Raw genomic sequence first — 17817 nt, forward strand, 5'->3', positions numbered from 1 at the left:
GGCTACAGCGGCGCACGACTTACCAGCAAGAGGAACCCCCACGACGGTCGCATCGCGATGGGGGTCAAGTTGCCGCCCCTCAGCTTCGCCTCTACCGTCTCCCCCACCCGACGAAGAATTTCCTTGTCGGAAAGGGCGGAGGAGGACATCCGGATGCCCTCATTGGGCTCACCCGGCCTCATCTCGAACAGACGCCGCCACCGAGCCATCAGCGGTAGCACCCTCCGGCGGTGGAAGGCAGCCACGACCACAGTCGCGGTAAGGCCATGGCCCCGTAGCCTCTCCAGCCCCTCTAGAAGCGGCTGCAGCTTGGGCTAATCCTCCCTCGGGACGCCGTACTTCCAGCTCTCTAGGTAGCTCCCCACAATCCGCCCAGTGTAGGGAGGAAGTCCTCCGTCGTTGTTGCGAAGGTAGAACCAGCTCGTGTACCATCAGCGATTGGATGACGCGAGCTGGGCCAGGATGTAGAGGTGTTGGCAGTCCTGGTGCACTTGGAGAGTGCAGCCGCCGACCCTCGTCGCTTTCCTCATGCCCGACATGCCCGTCGGCTTAGTGGTGTGCCCCGCCCAGAAGAGATGGAGCCACAACTCCCAATGGGGAGCAATCCCCAAGTACCCCTCGTAGACGGCAACGAAGATGGCCGCCTGTGCGATGGAGTTGGGGTTGAAGTTGTGGAGCTCCACGCCATAGTAGTGCGGGAGCGCCCGCATGAACCGATCTGCCGGGACACCGAGGCCACACTCGTGAAAAGAGACGAAGCTCACGACATAACCATCGTGAGGCCTCAGCTCCGGCTGCCCGACGGAGCAATCCACTCCAGCCTATTGGGGTCCATCACCAGACGAAGGGTCCGCCGTCGATGAGTGACTGAAGCATCTCCTCGGTGACGTCCGATGGATCCCAGGGGTCCGCCTCGATGACAACGATGTCGCCGGCCATGGATGCGGTGGAGGGATCGAATGCAGCGGTGAGTTTCTCTCTCTCTCTCTCTCTCTCTCTCTCTCTCTCTCGCTCTTTCTCGCTTTCTCCCTGGCTCGCTCTTCTCCCTTCTTCTTCCCGGCACCCACTGCTCTAGCGACGGCTCGATGGAGGCAGAGCTAACGCAGGCAAGGTAAGGTGGGGAGGGGCGAGACTCTTTGAGTATTTATGCAGGGTGAGGGCGAAACGAACGGGCGATGAAATCGGGGAAGTTTCCCCTCGATCCGGCGCGGTTAACCACGATCCGATTTTACTGCCCACGCGCCCACTTCTTTCTCATTAATTGCGGGAACAGTTACGTCCCATCCACCACGTCGTGCTCGGCCACTGCGGCAGCAGGCATCGTTTCGCCTCCCCCAGGGAACCGCCTCAAAAGGCGCACCACCCGTTGTCGAGCCGATGGGGAAGATATTCCCTCCGCCCTATTTCTTTCAGATGAAGGAACCGGGCTCTGAGCCTATTACGGTCCAGGGGTTCGAAGGCTGGGCCCCTAGGGGTTTCGACAGCCGCCCTAGGACAACAGAGTTAGGGACGACCGCGTGCGAGCCTATACGGGGCTAAGGCCCAAGCAAGCGAAACGCTTGGGACGCCCTAAGTCGTGTCCGAGACCGGCGGGGAGGTCTCCGAATGGGATCCCACCGTAGGGAGGCACCGAGCCACTGAGGCCCAGCGAACGGCCTCGGCACCCACTAGAGAAACCCTCTGGTACTTTTGGAGTGCGTCTCTAGACCGCTAGCCGTCCCCTAGCGAATGGGGCACGGGCCTCCACTCGGACTTACCCGATAACAGCTCATCGGAAGTGTCAACGCTCGTGCCCACCGAGGGTAGCCTGGCACAGTCCACCCCTCCTTCCGAGCAAAAAGGAAGCGTGAGGGTCATGCAAAAAAGGCAGGGGAACCCCCGATAGACCTCTTGCCCCATGCAGAGGCTAGGGGGCTCTTCCTGCAACCTTGCCGAGACCTAGCGACCCCGGTTCGCACTCGAGGGGGCTCGGCAAAACAACCCCTCCTTCCAAGCGAAAAGGAAGCATGAGGGTCATACAAAAAGCCAGGGGAGCTCCTGACGGCCCTCTCGCTCCATGCAGAGGCTAGGGAGCCCTTCCTGCAACCTCACCGTGACCCCGCGACCAAGGCTCGCGCCCAAAGGGGCCTCGGCAAACAAACCCTCACGCGCGAGGGGTGTATAAAAAGCCAGGGGAGCTCCCGACGGCCCTCTCGCTCTGTGCAGAGGCTAGGGGGCTCTTCCTGCAACCTTGCCGAGACCCAGCGGCTCCGGCTCGCACCCAAATGGGCTCGGCAAACAAACCCTCCGTCCGAACGAAAAAGATATGTGAGGGTCGAACAAAAAAGCCAGGGGACCCCTGACCACCCTCTTGCTCCAGGCGGAGGCTCGAGGGCTCCTCCTGCACCCAAGACAAAGACAAACGACCTAAACCTGTGCTAGAAGTTTCGTTACAAATACGATAAAGGGCACCGAGCCCGTTACGGTCCAGGGGTTCGAAGGCTGGGCCCCCTGAGGTTTCGACAGCCACCCTAGGGAAATAGGGTCAGGGACGACTAGGGGCGAGCCCATGAATGGCTGAGGCCCGAGCAAACGACCACTCGGGGCGTCCTAAGTCGTGTCCGAGACCGGCAGAGAGGTCTCCGAATGGGATCCTACCGTAGGGAGGCACCGAGCCACCGAGGCCCAGCGAATGGCCTCGGCACCCACTAGAGAAACCCTCTGGTACTCTTGGAGTGCGTCTCTGGACTGCTAGCCGTCCCCTAGCGAACGGGGCATGGGCCTCCACTCGGACTTACCCGATAACAGTTCACCGGAAGTGCCAACGCTCGTACCCACCGAGGGTAGCCTAGCACATTCCACCCCTCCTTCCGAGCGAAAAGGAAGCGTGAGGGTCATGCAAAAAGCCAGGGGAACCCCTGACGAACCTCTTGCTCCATGCAGAGGCTAGGGGGCTCTTCCTGCAACCTTGCCGAGACCCCGCGACCCAAACTCGCACTTGTGGGCTCGGCAAATACGATAAAAACTCCTCACTCAAAAAACAAAAAAAGCCCCTGGAGGAGTGATTCCACTCCTCTAGGGCCTCGGGGGCTACACCCGGCGGGTGCGCTCGCGCGCACCCACCGAAACCTCAAGAAGCAAAACACAATCCCTACGGGAGCGGCTACAAGCCAAGTCTCGACAAACCCTTAGGGAGAGTGCACCCACTCCCCCTAAGGCTCGGGGGCTACTCTCGGGTACCATAAAACGGGGTACCCCGAGCGTACACCAAAAGGGTCACTTAAATCCCATCAACAACAAAGCTAGAGGGTAAGCCATGGGCTCATCACCAGCCACGTCCGAGCCCACCAGGCTCTCCACCTCGCCTCGGGCCTCGCACGGGAGGTCTCGGCGCCCTGAAGCAATCTCCGCCTTGCGCGAGGCCTCTTGCGAGGGGTCTCGGCAAGGAGCCCAATCTCCGTCTCGCCCGAGGCCTCGTGCGAACAGTCTCGAATAAGACATCTATTCTCCGTATCACTCGAGGTCGGCTTATCAACAACCCGTCGCTCTCGCCTCGACCAGTCTTCCCGACAGCATGTCGCGTCCTATTAATGCATCAACCACTCCCGCAATCTCAGCTGGACGATGGCCCAACACTATGGAGTGGCTAACGGGACAAGAAGTCGCATCAGCGCCATACCGGCTGAGACGGGGCACGATGGGGATTACCGGCCACTGTATCCTGGCGCTGTGCCCACGATCAGCGCTCGCACCGCACTGTGCCCCGCAATTCCCGCCCCGAAGACAACGCGGCATGGGAAGTCTGGCTCGGGTCATCATCGCCTTCGAATTAGTGTACCAGATCGACCGCTCCCTCCAGGCCTCAGCACTCTACGCCAGGGTCTCGGCTATCTCGGGATTCGCGTCCGCCGAGACCCCCCACCGCGGTTTAGCCTCGGCGCCAACCGAGCCTCGGCCTCGCACACAGTCGATCCACAGCGACCCACACACTGACCACCGCACCCGTTCCGAGGCAGTCCAGGAGCTCCCATGATGCGCAGGATCTGATGTGACCAACGTGTCGCCCCAGCGCTCCAAGGACAGACCGCTCCGACGACCACACCGCCACAGGAACAGGCTACAGGGCTTGGACACGCCGCCTCTGTTTGCACGACACCATATAGTTAGCACATGTACTATCCTTGTCCTCCCTTCAACTATAAAAAGGAAAGGACTTGGGCCATCTTGGAGGGAGACAGGTTCTCACGAAGAACAACACCCTGTAACACGCACACTTCCCTGCCGCTTGAGAGCAACGTCTCAAGCGGCCCACATCACTCCCCGCCGAGACCTGGGACTAGCTCCCTCTCTCACCTAGCTTGTAACCCCCTACTACAAGCACTTCGGTGCAAGGAATACAAGATCAATCTCCTAGACTAGACGTAGGGCTCGAATTGCTCGAACCAGTATAAACCTTGTGTCTCTTTGTATCACTATCCGGAATCGGGAACACGTAGAACAAATTCACTAGTTGGTTAAGGACTCCCCTGGTCCAAAACACCGACACAATTGCTACGAAGATGTACTCGAAACCGCCTTTTGCTTTCTTGAGAGGTCCTACTTGATCCAGCCCCCAGCAGGAGAATGGCCAAGCAGGTGGTATGCAAATGAGGTTGTGGGCTGGCACATGAGCCTGTCTTGCGAACTTTTGACAACTTTTGCATCTTCTGACGAGTTCTTCTGCGTCTTTCAAAGCGGTTGGCCAGTAGAAACCAGTATAAAATGCTTTGCCGACTAGTGTTCTTGAGGCGGCGTGATTTCCCCAGCAATCTGAGTGTATTTCGTCTAGGATTTGTTTGCCTTCTTCAAATGAGACGTATTTTAGGAGTAGTCCTGATGATGCGGCTCTTTTGTATAGCTTGTCTCCTACCAGAACGTAATTCTTGCTTCTGCTAACGACTCGAGTGGCTTCCTGTTTTTCCGCTGGCAACTTATTCTCTTTGATGTAATCAATAAAAACCTGGGTCCATGAAGTGGTGATTACCAAGATCTGGATACCTTTTGCTGAGATTTGAGGGGTTATTTCTCCGGGTTGTTTGATAGAGGGGGCTGATAACTCCTCTATGAAAACACCGGGTGCGCGCCAGCTGTCGATGTTTGACCACCGATAGCCTACCACGGGGGTACCTGAGACAGTATGTTCGGGCTTCAGCGTATGCAGAACTCGACGGCTAACGCAAGAGACAGTCAATTTATCCTGGTTCAGGCCCTCGATCGTGGATCGAGTAACAGCCCTACGTCCAGTCGATGTTAGCCTTCGCGTTGGATTGATCGTAAAATGTTGTACAATTGTTGTCTTGAACTCCCGATCTAAGGAGCCCTGCCCACCTTTATATAGTCAGGAGACCAGAGTCCTAGTCGGTTTACAATGAGAGTTCTTAGTAGGATTACAGAGTAATACTACTACTAAGATTATAGGAGAAGAATCATAATTAGACTATGTCTTCTCTCTTCCTTATGGGGTATCCCGTGGGTCCCGCACCGACACTAGCTCTCTTAACTTACCCGTGAGGGATCCAACATTCCAGCTACCTAAACGGATCTTGGTTGATTCGACTAGCTTCCTTACCCTTCTGCCTTTTCTATCTATTTTTTCTGTCTGCCTTCTTTTTTTTCGCCGGTATTAAATTACAGAGTTCGTTTTTTTGTGAACAAAAATTACAGAGTTCGTTTAGAGCCTGTAAAGGACTGTTTCTGGATTCTATTCGTATTCTTTTACCAGGCCCAGGCGGCATGCTAGAGCGAGCAGCCCACATGGCACAAGCACGGCCCATCCGCTGGAGCCAGCGGCCCAAAGCTGAAGCGAAGAGCTGAGATGGGATTCCGACTCTGACTGTCCGACAGCGGCATCTATGTGGCGTATGTTTTTTTCCTTCCCTTTCTTATACACTATATTTCTTTCTCTTCTATACTATGGAGTACGGCACCTACTTATCAAATTAGATAGGACTTAAACAAATATAGGAAATTTCTATATATGCTTAGAAAATATTATCAATATTCATATATTCATCTATATCTACAGCTATCTATACCTAATAATAAAGAAGTAAAATTTTTAATAATAAAAGGTAAAATTTCTACCACCGTTTTGTTTCCGCCGTTTTTCTTTATTGTGCCTTTTTTATGTTTGCGTACCGTCACGGTCTCCGGCTCCGTCTTGGATATGTGCAAAAGGATATTAGAGTGAGAAAGAAAATAGAAATGAATACAGAGTTCAGGTGTAAGATACAAGAGAGAAGAAAAAGGAGGAAGGGCCTTAATAGTTTTTAAATAGATTAGGGTTCTCGATGCAAAATGTTAAAGATCTTGCAAAATTCACCAAAAATCATAGAGAAATCAGAAAAATACCAAATCAGTTTGGTTAGTTTTATAAAAATGTGATCTATCCATATGTGTTATGAATCTTGTTAAGTTATGCTTTGTCTATAGGCATGTTAAATCATCTTGCATATGTTGTATGCATATAGGTTCGATGATAAACGAACATGCTAGAGGCGGACCCGGAATACGCAAAGGATATCCTTGTTGTCATTGTCCCCCAAGCCTTCACTAACTTTCTGCTGTCTGGTTCCTCTCAAGCAAGCTTGGTGTATAACCTCTATTTTTTAACACTTATTATGTTTGTTTCTGAGGGTGTGTTTGGTTGGGCTTTTGGCTTTGGCTTTTGGCCGCAAAAGCCAAAAGTCTAACCAAAGGGGCTGCTTTTGGATGCTGCTTTTTCAGAAGCAGCTGCTTTTCCGTAGTTCATTTTTGAAAGCTGGTTTGACCCTGCTTTTGGCTTTTGGCTTTCTGCTTTTCAAAATTGATGGAATAAAAAGCTCTTTCATAGTTGTTTCAAGAGAGATAAAGATAGAAGGTATATTTTATACTTGTTTAACCAAACAGCTTTCAGCTTTTCTACAGCTCACAACCCACAGCAGCTTTCTCATAGCTCACAGCCCACAGCAGCTTTTTCCCACCGCCACAGCTCAACCAAACACACCCTGAATTAAGTTTTGATAAGAAAGATTTACACCATGTGTAGTTTTGAATAAAAAACAAAACTTATTTATATTAAAATATGGATTAGTCAATGGTACAACTAATTATGTCTGAGCTGGAATGTTGGGCAGTATATAATTCTGACAAGGGCTGCTATATGAAAAAAAATAAAGAGAGATCTCCCGTCATAATCATCAGAGGACAGAACAGTCCTAATGCATTGATAACAAAAAGTTACCAAAGTTGATATGATGCATCAAAAAAGTGTACAGATTAAATATGCGCTTTGTAGCTGAAGGATACCAAGATGTTTTTTTAATTCAATACGTGTTTAATAGGACATTATTATTTATTATGAGTATTAACTTATATTATAGATGTGATGATCATCAAAAAATAAATTATAAAAATATAGGATAAAAGTAGATATGTATCATTCACGTTATCATTTTGCATGAATGTTAGTAGTTTTTTTCTCCCGATGCAACGCACAGGCATATTTGCTAGTAGATATAGATTTACAATATGATTTTAAGCGTATCAATGAAACCAGGGCCTTGTTTAGTTGCCCGATTTTGGACAACCAAAATCACTGTGCCAGCATTGTAGCACATTGTAGCGTTTCGTTTGTATTTGTGAATTATTGTCCAAACATTGACTAATTAGGCTCAAAAGATTCGTCTCACAAAGTACAATCAAACTGTGCAATTAGTTTTTAATTTCGTCTACATTTGATACTCCATGTATGTATCGTAAATTTGATGTGACGAAGAATCTTCTTTTCGACAGTGCTAAAGTTGGGATTTTGAGGTAACTAAACAAGCCCCCCGGCTATTTGGATGTTTCAATCGATGGATTCTACTCAATCGAAACAAAGGCTGTAGCCGGGCCGGGCCGAACCTTTGGAAGTAAAGAGAATAGGTTGGGCTTATTGGGCAAGTACACGGCAAGGTAGTGGGCCACATCACAAATCCTGGCCCACTCCACCCAAAAAAAACCTGCCCCACTGTTGATATATTCCGAGAGGATCACATCAGAAGCCCTCTTCCCCTTCGGCGGCGGCGGCGGCGGCCTATCCATGGCGGACGGTATCGTTATCGCCGAGCATGGACGGTCCAACTGGGGCTCCGGCTCCTCCACGCACGTGGTGGAGTCATACGAGGAGGAGGAGTGGGAGTGCGCAGGCTTGGAACCCTTCTTCTTCGACGTGGCGGAGGCGGTGGCGGACCATGAGAGGCGGATGCAGATTGAGCAAGAGAATGAGCAAGAGAAGGCGCGCCTGGAGGATCTGCGCAAACAGAGGAGGCAGGCCTATGATCGGAGCCGTGATTACGATCCCAAGCAGGGTGGCCGCTACATGACCCGCTGCTTCTTCTACGACTTCCTCCAATTCGACGTCGACGAGGAGTGTAAGCCTATCCGATCCACCTCTCAATTCCTGTGTAATTTTGCTTTTGTATAAGCCGCCCAGGCAACGCCGCCTATCACAATTCAACTAATTTAAATCCATGTGAAACTAAGTAATTTATGCATCTCATCTCGGTAATAGTTTCAGTTGCTTGAGTTTAGAGAGGAGTTTCCCTTTATTAAGTAACCTTTGTCAGTTACCCTACACAGCATGTGCACTCACACTATCGGGATTCAGTTGCAAACAAGCACTTCTTATGAGTCTGATTTGCTGTCTGCATGAAACATTAACTCATTTTTTTTCCTGAGCCTGATTTGCATTAAACCTAAATTATGTTATTGTTTTTTGTTTTCCTGTGCTGCAGCAAGCCTTGGACCAGTGAGATACACCGATAAGGTCTACAAAATGGATGACTTTTGTCCTCTGCTTAATGCAGTAAACATTCTCTCTGTGAAGATAGCATCCTTGGATGTTAAATTTCCAATACATGTCTATGGCACTGTCATTGCCAGAGATTCCTTTGATCGCAAGTGTGTTTATGTCTTCCGCCGCACTAGAGACAATTGCCAAGTCATCAAGTCTAAGGTACCGATATCATGCCTAGCTTAGTTATCCATCATTCTTAACATACAGATTCTAGCATGCATTGTGTTTGGAAAGATAAAAGTCACTACTAGCACGTTTATTAGCATTTTAACTGCTAGTTGGATCTATAATCATTCAAAACCTAACAGTTGACACACACCCTTATAGTTTTGAATCACTGAAAACTGTACTGTAAGCTTTTCTTGTAGACCCAATCGCTGACCTTGGAGGGCCCAAAGCGAGGACTCGTATTGTTAGATGATCTATTCATTGAGATCGATCTGAAGATAAAAGATGTTCGACAAAAGAGTGCTCAACGGGGTAGGGACAGAGAACTTAGTAAAGGATTTGTAAGGATCAAGGGCACTGGTCGGATCCTTGAGAAATCCCTTGTTGAAAGTAAATATCTTGCTACAAGGCTTAGTACAGTTGAAGTCGGGTGTTCAGTTGTGAAAGATGGCCTTGAGTCTCTTGTTGCTATTGAAGTTTTACGTGGAGAGTTCAGCGGTAAAATCACTGCTTGCACTGTGCACGTCCCGCATAGCCTCCTGCTTCATGATAGCAAACTTGGTGGTAAGAAGAAGGTTGGCGGTGTTAAAGGAGTCATCCAACTTTTGCAGCCTGTCATAACTGTGGGTAGGGGAGACAAGCTGATAGTTGTAATCCAGACTAGCGATGGCGTTTCTAAGCGCACCGTCGAGTTTACTCGAAGGATCAGGAGCTCAGATGAAGATGTTATCACTGTTGGTGCCACTAAGATGCGCGTTAAGGTTTCTTGGTCGGTAATGGACTGGTAAGCAGGTTTCTTGGTGGGTGATGGGCTGGTAAGCAGGTTTCTTTGTGGGTGATGGACTGGTAAGCAGGTTTGTTGGTGGGTGATGAACTAGTAAGCGTGAGCTTAATTATGGATTGTCGTATGCTATATATTTGCCGTGCCAACTGTCTGGCCCAGATAAGAAGTAACAGTGTCTGTATATAATGGGTCGTTATGTTGAACTGATGTCTATCGTGTTAGGCTTATATTATTATTGTTATAAGTAGTACTCATGATAAGTAGTAATCGTGATGACCATATTGTGCTCAAGTTGCCAAGAGAATTGTTTGGTGTTGAATGTCATGTGTTTTTTTTTTATGCCTGATCATTCCAAGACCACAGAATATGCTGTGTTTCAACAGAAACTAAGGCTATCAAAGAAGATTTGTTTCTCCATCTACCGCTAAAATGCGACAGAGGATTTGTTCACAATAGATAGATTCAGCCTACCACAGCGACACATGCATGCCTCAACCTGCTATTGGCGCCGACGAGTGGGCCTCCTCTTGCCCATCCTCCTTCCCCAACGCTGCTGAGAGAGAAGCTTCCCGCCGGATCCGACTGGCCCGAGATAACCTATGCTGCCGGCCGTCTCCCTCACGCAACTCAGGGGAGAAGGCGGCGCCACCACACGCCACCATGGTTGCAGTGCAGCGACTGGCATTCTCCGCGTCTAAGAACCGACCCCCAAGCACCGGCACAAGCTCCACGCACAGCACCTGCCCTGTTTAATTCTACATAGGAATTCCAACGGTAATGCTAGGCATACGCCGTCTGATGGGCACATAATCATCGGACCGACGTGGCCCGCACCGGACATAGCCGCCCACACGGAACCAAACCCCACCGCTCACTCCAGTCAAATTCATCAACCCTTTTCGCGCACCACATCATCCTGCTTCTCCACTCGACCACTCCTCCCCCGCCACTCATCTTCCTCGCCGCTGCTGCTCCGCGCATCAGCTGCTGTTGCTGCCGCCGCCTTTGCAGCTGCTCCTGTCGTTGCCACGAGATGCGCGGCGCGACGCTCTCCCCACCGCTACGTGGCGCGCCTGCCCAACCTCGACGGCGGACATGGTGGGCTCCCCATGGCGGATCCATGGCAGCACCGGCCTCCCATGGTGGATCCATGGAGCGGCGCAGATCCAGCGGCGACGACGGCCCATCATCCCACCCCATCCATGGAGGCGGCTCGATCTGCCTCCCCCTCTTTACCCTTTATCTCGAGGCTGCAGTGGATTTTTGCGGTGTTGCAATAGTCGTTTTGAGGATGTTGCATCATGTATTTTGTGGATGTTGCAGCTACCGTTTCGAGATGTTGCAACATAGATTTGTTTATGTTGCAGCATGTGTTTCTCGGATGTTGCAATAGGCGATTTCAAGATGTTGCAACATGTGTTTTCCGATGTTGCAACTGTCAATTTGAGAGGTTGCAACATGGTTTCATAGATGTTGCAATAGTTATGTTTGCAACAGTTGGTTTCAAGATGTTGCAAGTGTTGATCTAATGTTGCAACTCGCGGCCCCTCCCCAACCAAGCGCAGCGCCCTTCCCCCCCTCTCTCTCTCTCTACGCCCGACGTGATCGCGGCCACGGGCAAAGACGCCCTGTGTTAGGGGCGGGACACAGGGCATGATGTCGCGTCGGGGCGGGCGGTGGGGGTGTGCTTGTGCAAGCGTTCATCGGGGCGGGCGATGGGGGTGTGCTTTTGCCGGTGTTCGTTGGGGCAGGGGAGTGTACTTTCTGCAGCAGGCCTATGGTCGGATTCCCCCCATTGGACGTCCATGCGCTAGCACGCCCCGAATTCCAAGCTTTAACCGTTATCTCTGCTTCCACTTAATTTGCTTTCATATCATATCAATGCCCTAATGTTCCATCTTTGTGACAGAATCTCGAGACATCGCTACACAGCAGCTTCGCTGTAATAAAAGAGGCTGGGTAATATGGTTTTCAACTCTTAGTCCTACTAATAACAGCATAAACTTCCTAAGGACTCATGTAAGTTCTAACAAAAGTTTGATTTGAAGCACGAAATTAGTTCTGCTATCACGCTAAGCCTCCACGTTGTGCTCATGACATCAAAAGGACATTTTCTTGACTGTTTTTTCTTCACACAGGAACGGTGGCCTTGCTGTTTTTGGGGTAGAAAAAACACCGTCATCCTCGACCATGCATGCCTCCGCCGACCGGACAACTAGCACCACTGCACCAGAGATTTTATGGTCAGACAACTTCACGACACAGTTGGTCGACTGTTTAGTGGAGTGTTTTCCTATGGTAGTCGTACAACCAAACCAACCTTTCTCATCCTCCCTTTGTTGGTGAAGAGGATCTCAGGGATACGAAACTTTCAGCGCGTCCACAAGGTCAGGCCTACAGCCACACACTGCAGAAGATATATGCATAGTCAGAACTCGAAATGCTCCTTAACCACCAGTTACTGGGGGAATTACTGAAAGGATGTTGCAATGGATTCTATACCCTTGGCGACGGCAGAATGTGTTCCCAAAACATCTCAATTGCCTTAGTAAGCTCCCCCTCGTCATCTTATTCTCCTACGGTCTCCGGCCTGCAAGAATGGACATCATGCTTTGTCAAGCTAACTTGGATAATGGGTCCTCAATAAATTAACGACCTATTCATCGATAATTGAAATAAGACAATTGATTAGGTCCCTTGCAATTTAGACAGAAACATACAGGTTCAGCAATCGGCATATACCAGATTTATTCAGCTGCAATGTGGATTGTGGAATCACTCATGCTGGCCTTGTAATCACAACAGACACATCATGGAGACGTTCCGGCCATATATACAGATAAATAAAAGCTCGCGTTCACACCTTAAAATTTTATCAAAATTGACTGAAATTTGTTGCGGATGATTTAATATAGCAAGCAGCTACTTGATGTCATTTGGCACTACCAAATCAAAATGTGGGCCCCACATCAGAGCTGGACCCTAAAAATAAAAGCTCGAGTTCACACCTTAAAATTTTATTATTGAAATTGACCGAAATTTGTTGGATAAGTTCAAAATATCATGAAGCTAATATGTGCCAGTTAGCAAAATCTACACGTGAGTCCCACATCAAAAGCTAAAAACATTTCAAGTCAATATGTATGCATACAGTGATATATTAAAAATCAGCATCAAACCATGAGTTCAACCTGTTCAAACCCATAAAAAAAGAACCCAAAGACCAACCCATCCAACCTATTTTTTTTATTAAACCAAACCCAACCCAACCCGTTAGTTCCTACACATCCAAAGTGCACCCAATTGAAACCCAACCTATTAAACCCATTTCAATCCAACCCATTAGCAGGGTGATCTACAGCAGCCACACACTTGCAGAAGATATATACATAGTCAGAACTTGAAATGCTCCTTCACTACCGGTTACTAAGGGAATTACTGAAAAGGATGTTGCGATGAATTCTACACCCTTTGGCGACGGCAGATTTTGCTCCCAAAACATCTCAATTGCCTCAGTAAGCTCCCCCTCGCCATCTCATTCTCCTGCGGTCTGCAAGAATGGACATGATGCTTTGTCAAATAAAATGGGTCCTCCATAAATTCACGACCTATCTATTGATAATTGAAATATGACAATTGAGTAGGTGTAGGCCGGTCCCTTGCAATTTAGACAAAAACATACAGGTTCAGCATTTATCAGATTTATTGAGCAGCAATAATGTTGGATTGTGGAAGCACTCATACACTAATATGCATGGCCTTCTAATCAGAACAGACACATCATATAGAGATAAATTACTTGAGAGTCAAGAAGCACTGAGCAAGAGCAAGGAATGAATCATACTTCATACCTCTTCTACCTGTTATGCACAAGCACAATCATCAGGCCTGAAATCGGTGAACAAGGAGGCCTGGCATCCCAGTCCTGTGTCCTGACTCCTGACATCCCTCATCGCACATCGGCTTCAATGTAGTTGTCATCCTCCCAAACAATCTGCTTGTCGCTCTGATACCCCCGAGTCATCCTCCTCGGCGCGGTAGGGATCGGTCTCAGGCGAGGTGATGGACGCGCGGCCGGGCGGCGGAGAAGTGGGCGGCGGGTAGGATACGGAAAGGGAGAAGAAAAAGGAAGCTGATGCGTGGCGTGGATCCCATATATAAGAGACCGAAGAGAGACGGACGCCCTCGCGCGTTTGGAGCATGGCGGCGAGTTCATCGGGATCCATCTCCGCGCCCGACGAGGAGGCAGAGTGCGCAGGCTTGGAACCCTTCTTCTACGACGAGGCGGAGGCGGTAGCTGATCACGAGAGGCGGGTGCGGAGTGAGCAGGAGGAGGCGCGCCTGGAGGATCTGCGGAAGCAGCGGATGCAGCAGGCCTATGGTCGGATCCGTGATTGCGATCCCCAGCAGGGCGGCCACTACTTCACCCGCCTCTACTTCGCCGACTTCCGCGAGTTCGACATCGACGAGGAGCCTAAGCACATCGACCCACCTCTCAGTTCCTTGTGATTTTCTACTTTGGTCGCCACAGCGAATTCGTCCATGAGAATCTTAGTTTGCTCGCGACCGTGAATTCGCCCATGAGAATCTCATCTCTGCAGTAGTCTCTTATAGTTATACTTGAATACATAACCTCTGTCAGTCACCCTACACACCACACAGCATGCGCACTTACACTGTAGCGATTTAATAATTGCAAAACAAGAACTTATTCAGAGTCTGATTTGCGGGAAACCTTAACTCTTCTTGTTGTTTTGTTTTCATGAACCTGATTTGCAGTAAACCTTAATTTTGTTAAATTGTTTTCCTGTGCTGCAGCAACCCTTGGTCCAATGAGACATACCAACACGATCTACAGACAGGGCGATTTCTGTCCGCTGCTTGACGCAATAAACATTCTCTCCGTGAAGATAGTATCCTTGGATGTTGATTTCCCAATACATGTCTATGGTAATGGTACTGTCATCGGCAGAGACTCCCTTGACAGCAAGTGTTTTTATGTCTTCCGCCGCGATAGAGATAATTGCCAAGTCAGAAACTCTAGGGACATCTAATTATTTGCCACTCTTACGGAGGCCGTCTCTCTGATTGCCAACTTTATGGTGGCAACTACAAAAATGTCTTAGAAAATAGTAACTCGCCTAATTTTTTGCCATTTTTGCTGACGTGGCATGCCAGATCAGCCAGCCAGCTTGGGAACGGGTCGTTGATGCTCGAAGACCGAAGGCAAAAGACCATTCTGCCCCCGCCGTGTATTGCTTATCGAGCGCCATCTCCTCCCATCTGCTCAGTCCCAACTGTTTTCGAAGGATCTCAGGGGCTAGACTGCAAATATAGTTTGACTGGACGGTTGAATAGCCAACAAAGATGACGTGGCTGCTGACCGAGTACGTGGCGCATGCTGATTGGAAGATAAAAGATGATGTGGCCTCAACATGACTTTGGTTGACCAACGGTCAAGATGAAATTGTGGCCGTCGATCTGGAAACGGATGGCCAAGAGGAGCCTCTGCTCTGGTTGTCTTCACAGCAGCAGGGACGTCGGCGTGGTGGTGCTCCCGTGCGGCGGGGGCTCGACGGCGTCGGCCGGGTTGCGGCTCCGGTGGCCGGGGACGCGCGGCGACCGGCGGAAAAGGAAGAGGCGACCGCGGCGTGTATGTTGGTGGTCCTCTTTGTCAGCAGAATGGCTTGGGGTGGTCTGGAGACGACGAACGACGAAGAGGTGCGGGCGGACGGTGGTGGCGGAGCTCGGTGGAGTTCGACGATGCGGCCACGGATCGACGATGAGGAGTAGCGGGGTGAGCTCGTGGCGACCCTGCGGTGCCGGCGAAGAACTGATCGTGTCCAGAGGTGGTGGGAGGTGGGAGATCACGAGCTCGAGCCGACCCGGCAATGGCGGCGACGGCGAAAGTTGGGGGTGCTGGCGCGGGAAAGAAGTTGCGGGGAGGGGCGTAGGAGCAGCAGCGTGCACTTGCGACCTCGTTCCAGTTTTTATAGGGAGATGAACGATGAACGTGGACGGGAATGGAGCTCGGTTCATTGCCATCAATGGCGGCCGGAGTAACGGACAGAGGAAATGGAGGAACGTCCATTTGATGTAGGGATATTGAAGAGCAACGTTATAGCAGCACTATTATGGAATTTAATTGCCGCAGGAGTAAAGGAGGTGGGCTCTTTGGAGCTCGGATTCTCCGTTAATGGAGAAGAGAGAGAGGGAGGAATTCCTGACGGAGGTTGAAGACAACATGACAGGTGGGCCCGGCCTGGCAGTGAGCAGGCCAGAGAGAACCGTTGGGACTGAGCACATGGGAGGAGACAGCGCTCGTTAAGCAATACACGGCGGGGGCAGAATGGTCTTTTGCCTTCGGTCTTCGAGCGTCAACGGCCCGTTCCCAAGCTGGCTGGCTGATCTGGCATGCCACGTCAGCAAAAATGGCAAAAAATTAGGTGAGTTACTATTTTCTGGGACATTTTTGTAGTTACCACCACAAAGTTGGCAATCAGAGAGGCGGCCTCCGTAAGAGTGGCGAATAATTAGATGTCCCTAAACTCTAAGGTACCGTGCCTAGTTTAGCATCCTTCATTTTTAACGGTGAGGTTTTGACATGCATTCTTAACAGTCTCTCATAGAATGAGAATTATTATGTGCCACTAAACTGTAACGAGGACTGAGACTGTGCTACAGAAAAGTTCCTTCATTCTTTACAATAAGTATGAGAATTATTATGTGCCACTAAACTGTAACGTAAACCTTTCTGTAGACCCAACCGTTGATCTTGGAGGGCCCAAAACGAGGACTCGTGCTGTTAGATGATATATTCATTGAGTGATTGAGATCGATCTGAAGATAAGAGATGTGGAGGGTCTTGATGAACAGGTCAAGGACAGAGAACTCAGTAAAGGGTTTGTAAAGATCAGGGGCAGTCGGAGCATTGTGAAATGCCCTGTTGAAAGTAAATCTCTTGCTACCAGGCTCAGTACTGTTGAGGTGAGCTGTTCATTCGTGAAAGATGGCCTTGAGGCTCTTGTTGCTATTGAAGTTTTAAAGGGATCATTCAGTGGGAAAATCACTGCCTGCACTTCCAACATCCCGCATAATCTCCTTCTTCATGATAGCAAACTTTGCGGTAAGAAGGCTCGTGGCGTTGAAGGAGTTATCCAGCTTTTGCAGCCTGTCATTACTGTCGGTGTGAGAGACATGCTGGTAATTGTAATCGAGACTAGTGATGGCACTTCTAAGCACGCCATCGAGTTTATTCCAAGGTACAGCACTACTGAAGAAGATGTTATTGCTGTTGGAACCACTAAGATGCGCATCAAGGTTTCCTGGTCTGTACTGCATTGGTAAGCGCGTATCGTTAAGCTCATCGTGAGGTCCATGTACGGAGTACATCTCATTTTGCCTCCCTCCGCCACTGCAACTATCGAAGACATCTAACCCCATGAGCTTGATGGGCCTAAAAACGTGTTTATAGGATTATGTGTTTGTCAGTATTTTTCTTTAATTGAGTACGGGCTGGCATATGAGCGTGCCAGGAACTCAAGATCATGTCAAGTCCAATTGGCTGTTGAATCCCTCGTTGATGGCTTTGGTTCCTCTCTGAGCCACTCTCACGGCCCAACTGAATGATGATCTTTTCCATCAAGTCTTGGACTGGTGGAAACAGTCACGGTGCAAAGCTGGAATAGAGATGAGATTGGAGGAATTCCAACTGAACGATGAATTGATGATCTTTGCTAAGTCTTGGACTGGTGGAAACAGTCATTGTGCAAAGCTGGAATAGAGATGAGCAAGAAAGAGTAAGATCAATAAGATTGCTCTTGTCGTTTGGAGCAGCACAATCACAAGAATGATGCTTCTAAAGGATTACTTTGGTGGGAGATAGCCAAAAGCATAAGGGTGAATTAGACCAGATGAAGCGGTGGTTCCTGGAGCAACAGTTTATGCCCATTCTCCACGGGACATACTCACATACATTACAGCTAAGGCTTTGTTAGGATTAGATCCCTGTTAGGTTTTTTAGGAACCG

The 17817-nt window shown here is 49.6% G+C and overlaps 2 protein-coding genes and 1 long non-coding RNA gene across 3 annotated transcripts; 2 read left to right on the forward strand and 1 right to left on the reverse strand.

The window, feature by feature from the left end:
* Positions 1-8042: 8042 nt before the first annotated feature.
* LOC136509037 (uncharacterized) lies at positions 8043-10079 on the forward strand. The gene is made up of 3 exons (XM_066503834.1): positions 8043-8411; positions 8775-8995; positions 9205-10079. Exons 1-3 carry the CDS (start codon positions 8081-8083, stop codon positions 9790-9792), a joined length of 1140 nt encoding a protein of 379 aa, XP_066359931.1. The 5' UTR covers positions 8043-8080; the 3' UTR covers positions 9793-10079.
* A 1560-nt stretch (positions 10080-11639) lies between these two features.
* Positions 11640-14591, reverse strand: LOC136508456 (uncharacterized). The gene is made up of 3 exons (XR_010771978.1): positions 13640-14591; positions 12109-13338; positions 11640-12012 (listed from the first exon to the last, which is right to left on the reverse strand). It is a non-coding gene; the product is annotated as an uncharacterized lncRNA (long non-coding RNA).
* A 4-nt stretch (positions 14592-14595) lies between these two features.
* LOC136507186 (uncharacterized) lies at positions 14596-17135 on the forward strand. Its single transcript, XM_066501985.1, is given in 3 exon segments — positions 14596-14835; positions 16551-16608; positions 16611-17135. Coding segments are annotated over 3 exon segments (798 nt in total). The 5' UTR covers positions 14596-14620.
* The last annotated feature ends 682 nt before the right edge of the window (positions 17136-17817 follow it).

Source organism: Miscanthus floridulus, chromosome 15 (assembly GCF_019320115.1).
Source record: "Miscanthus floridulus cultivar M001 chromosome 15, ASM1932011v1, whole genome shotgun sequence".
Classification (NCBI taxonomy): domain Eukaryota; kingdom Viridiplantae; phylum Streptophyta; class Magnoliopsida; order Poales; family Poaceae; genus Miscanthus; species Miscanthus floridulus.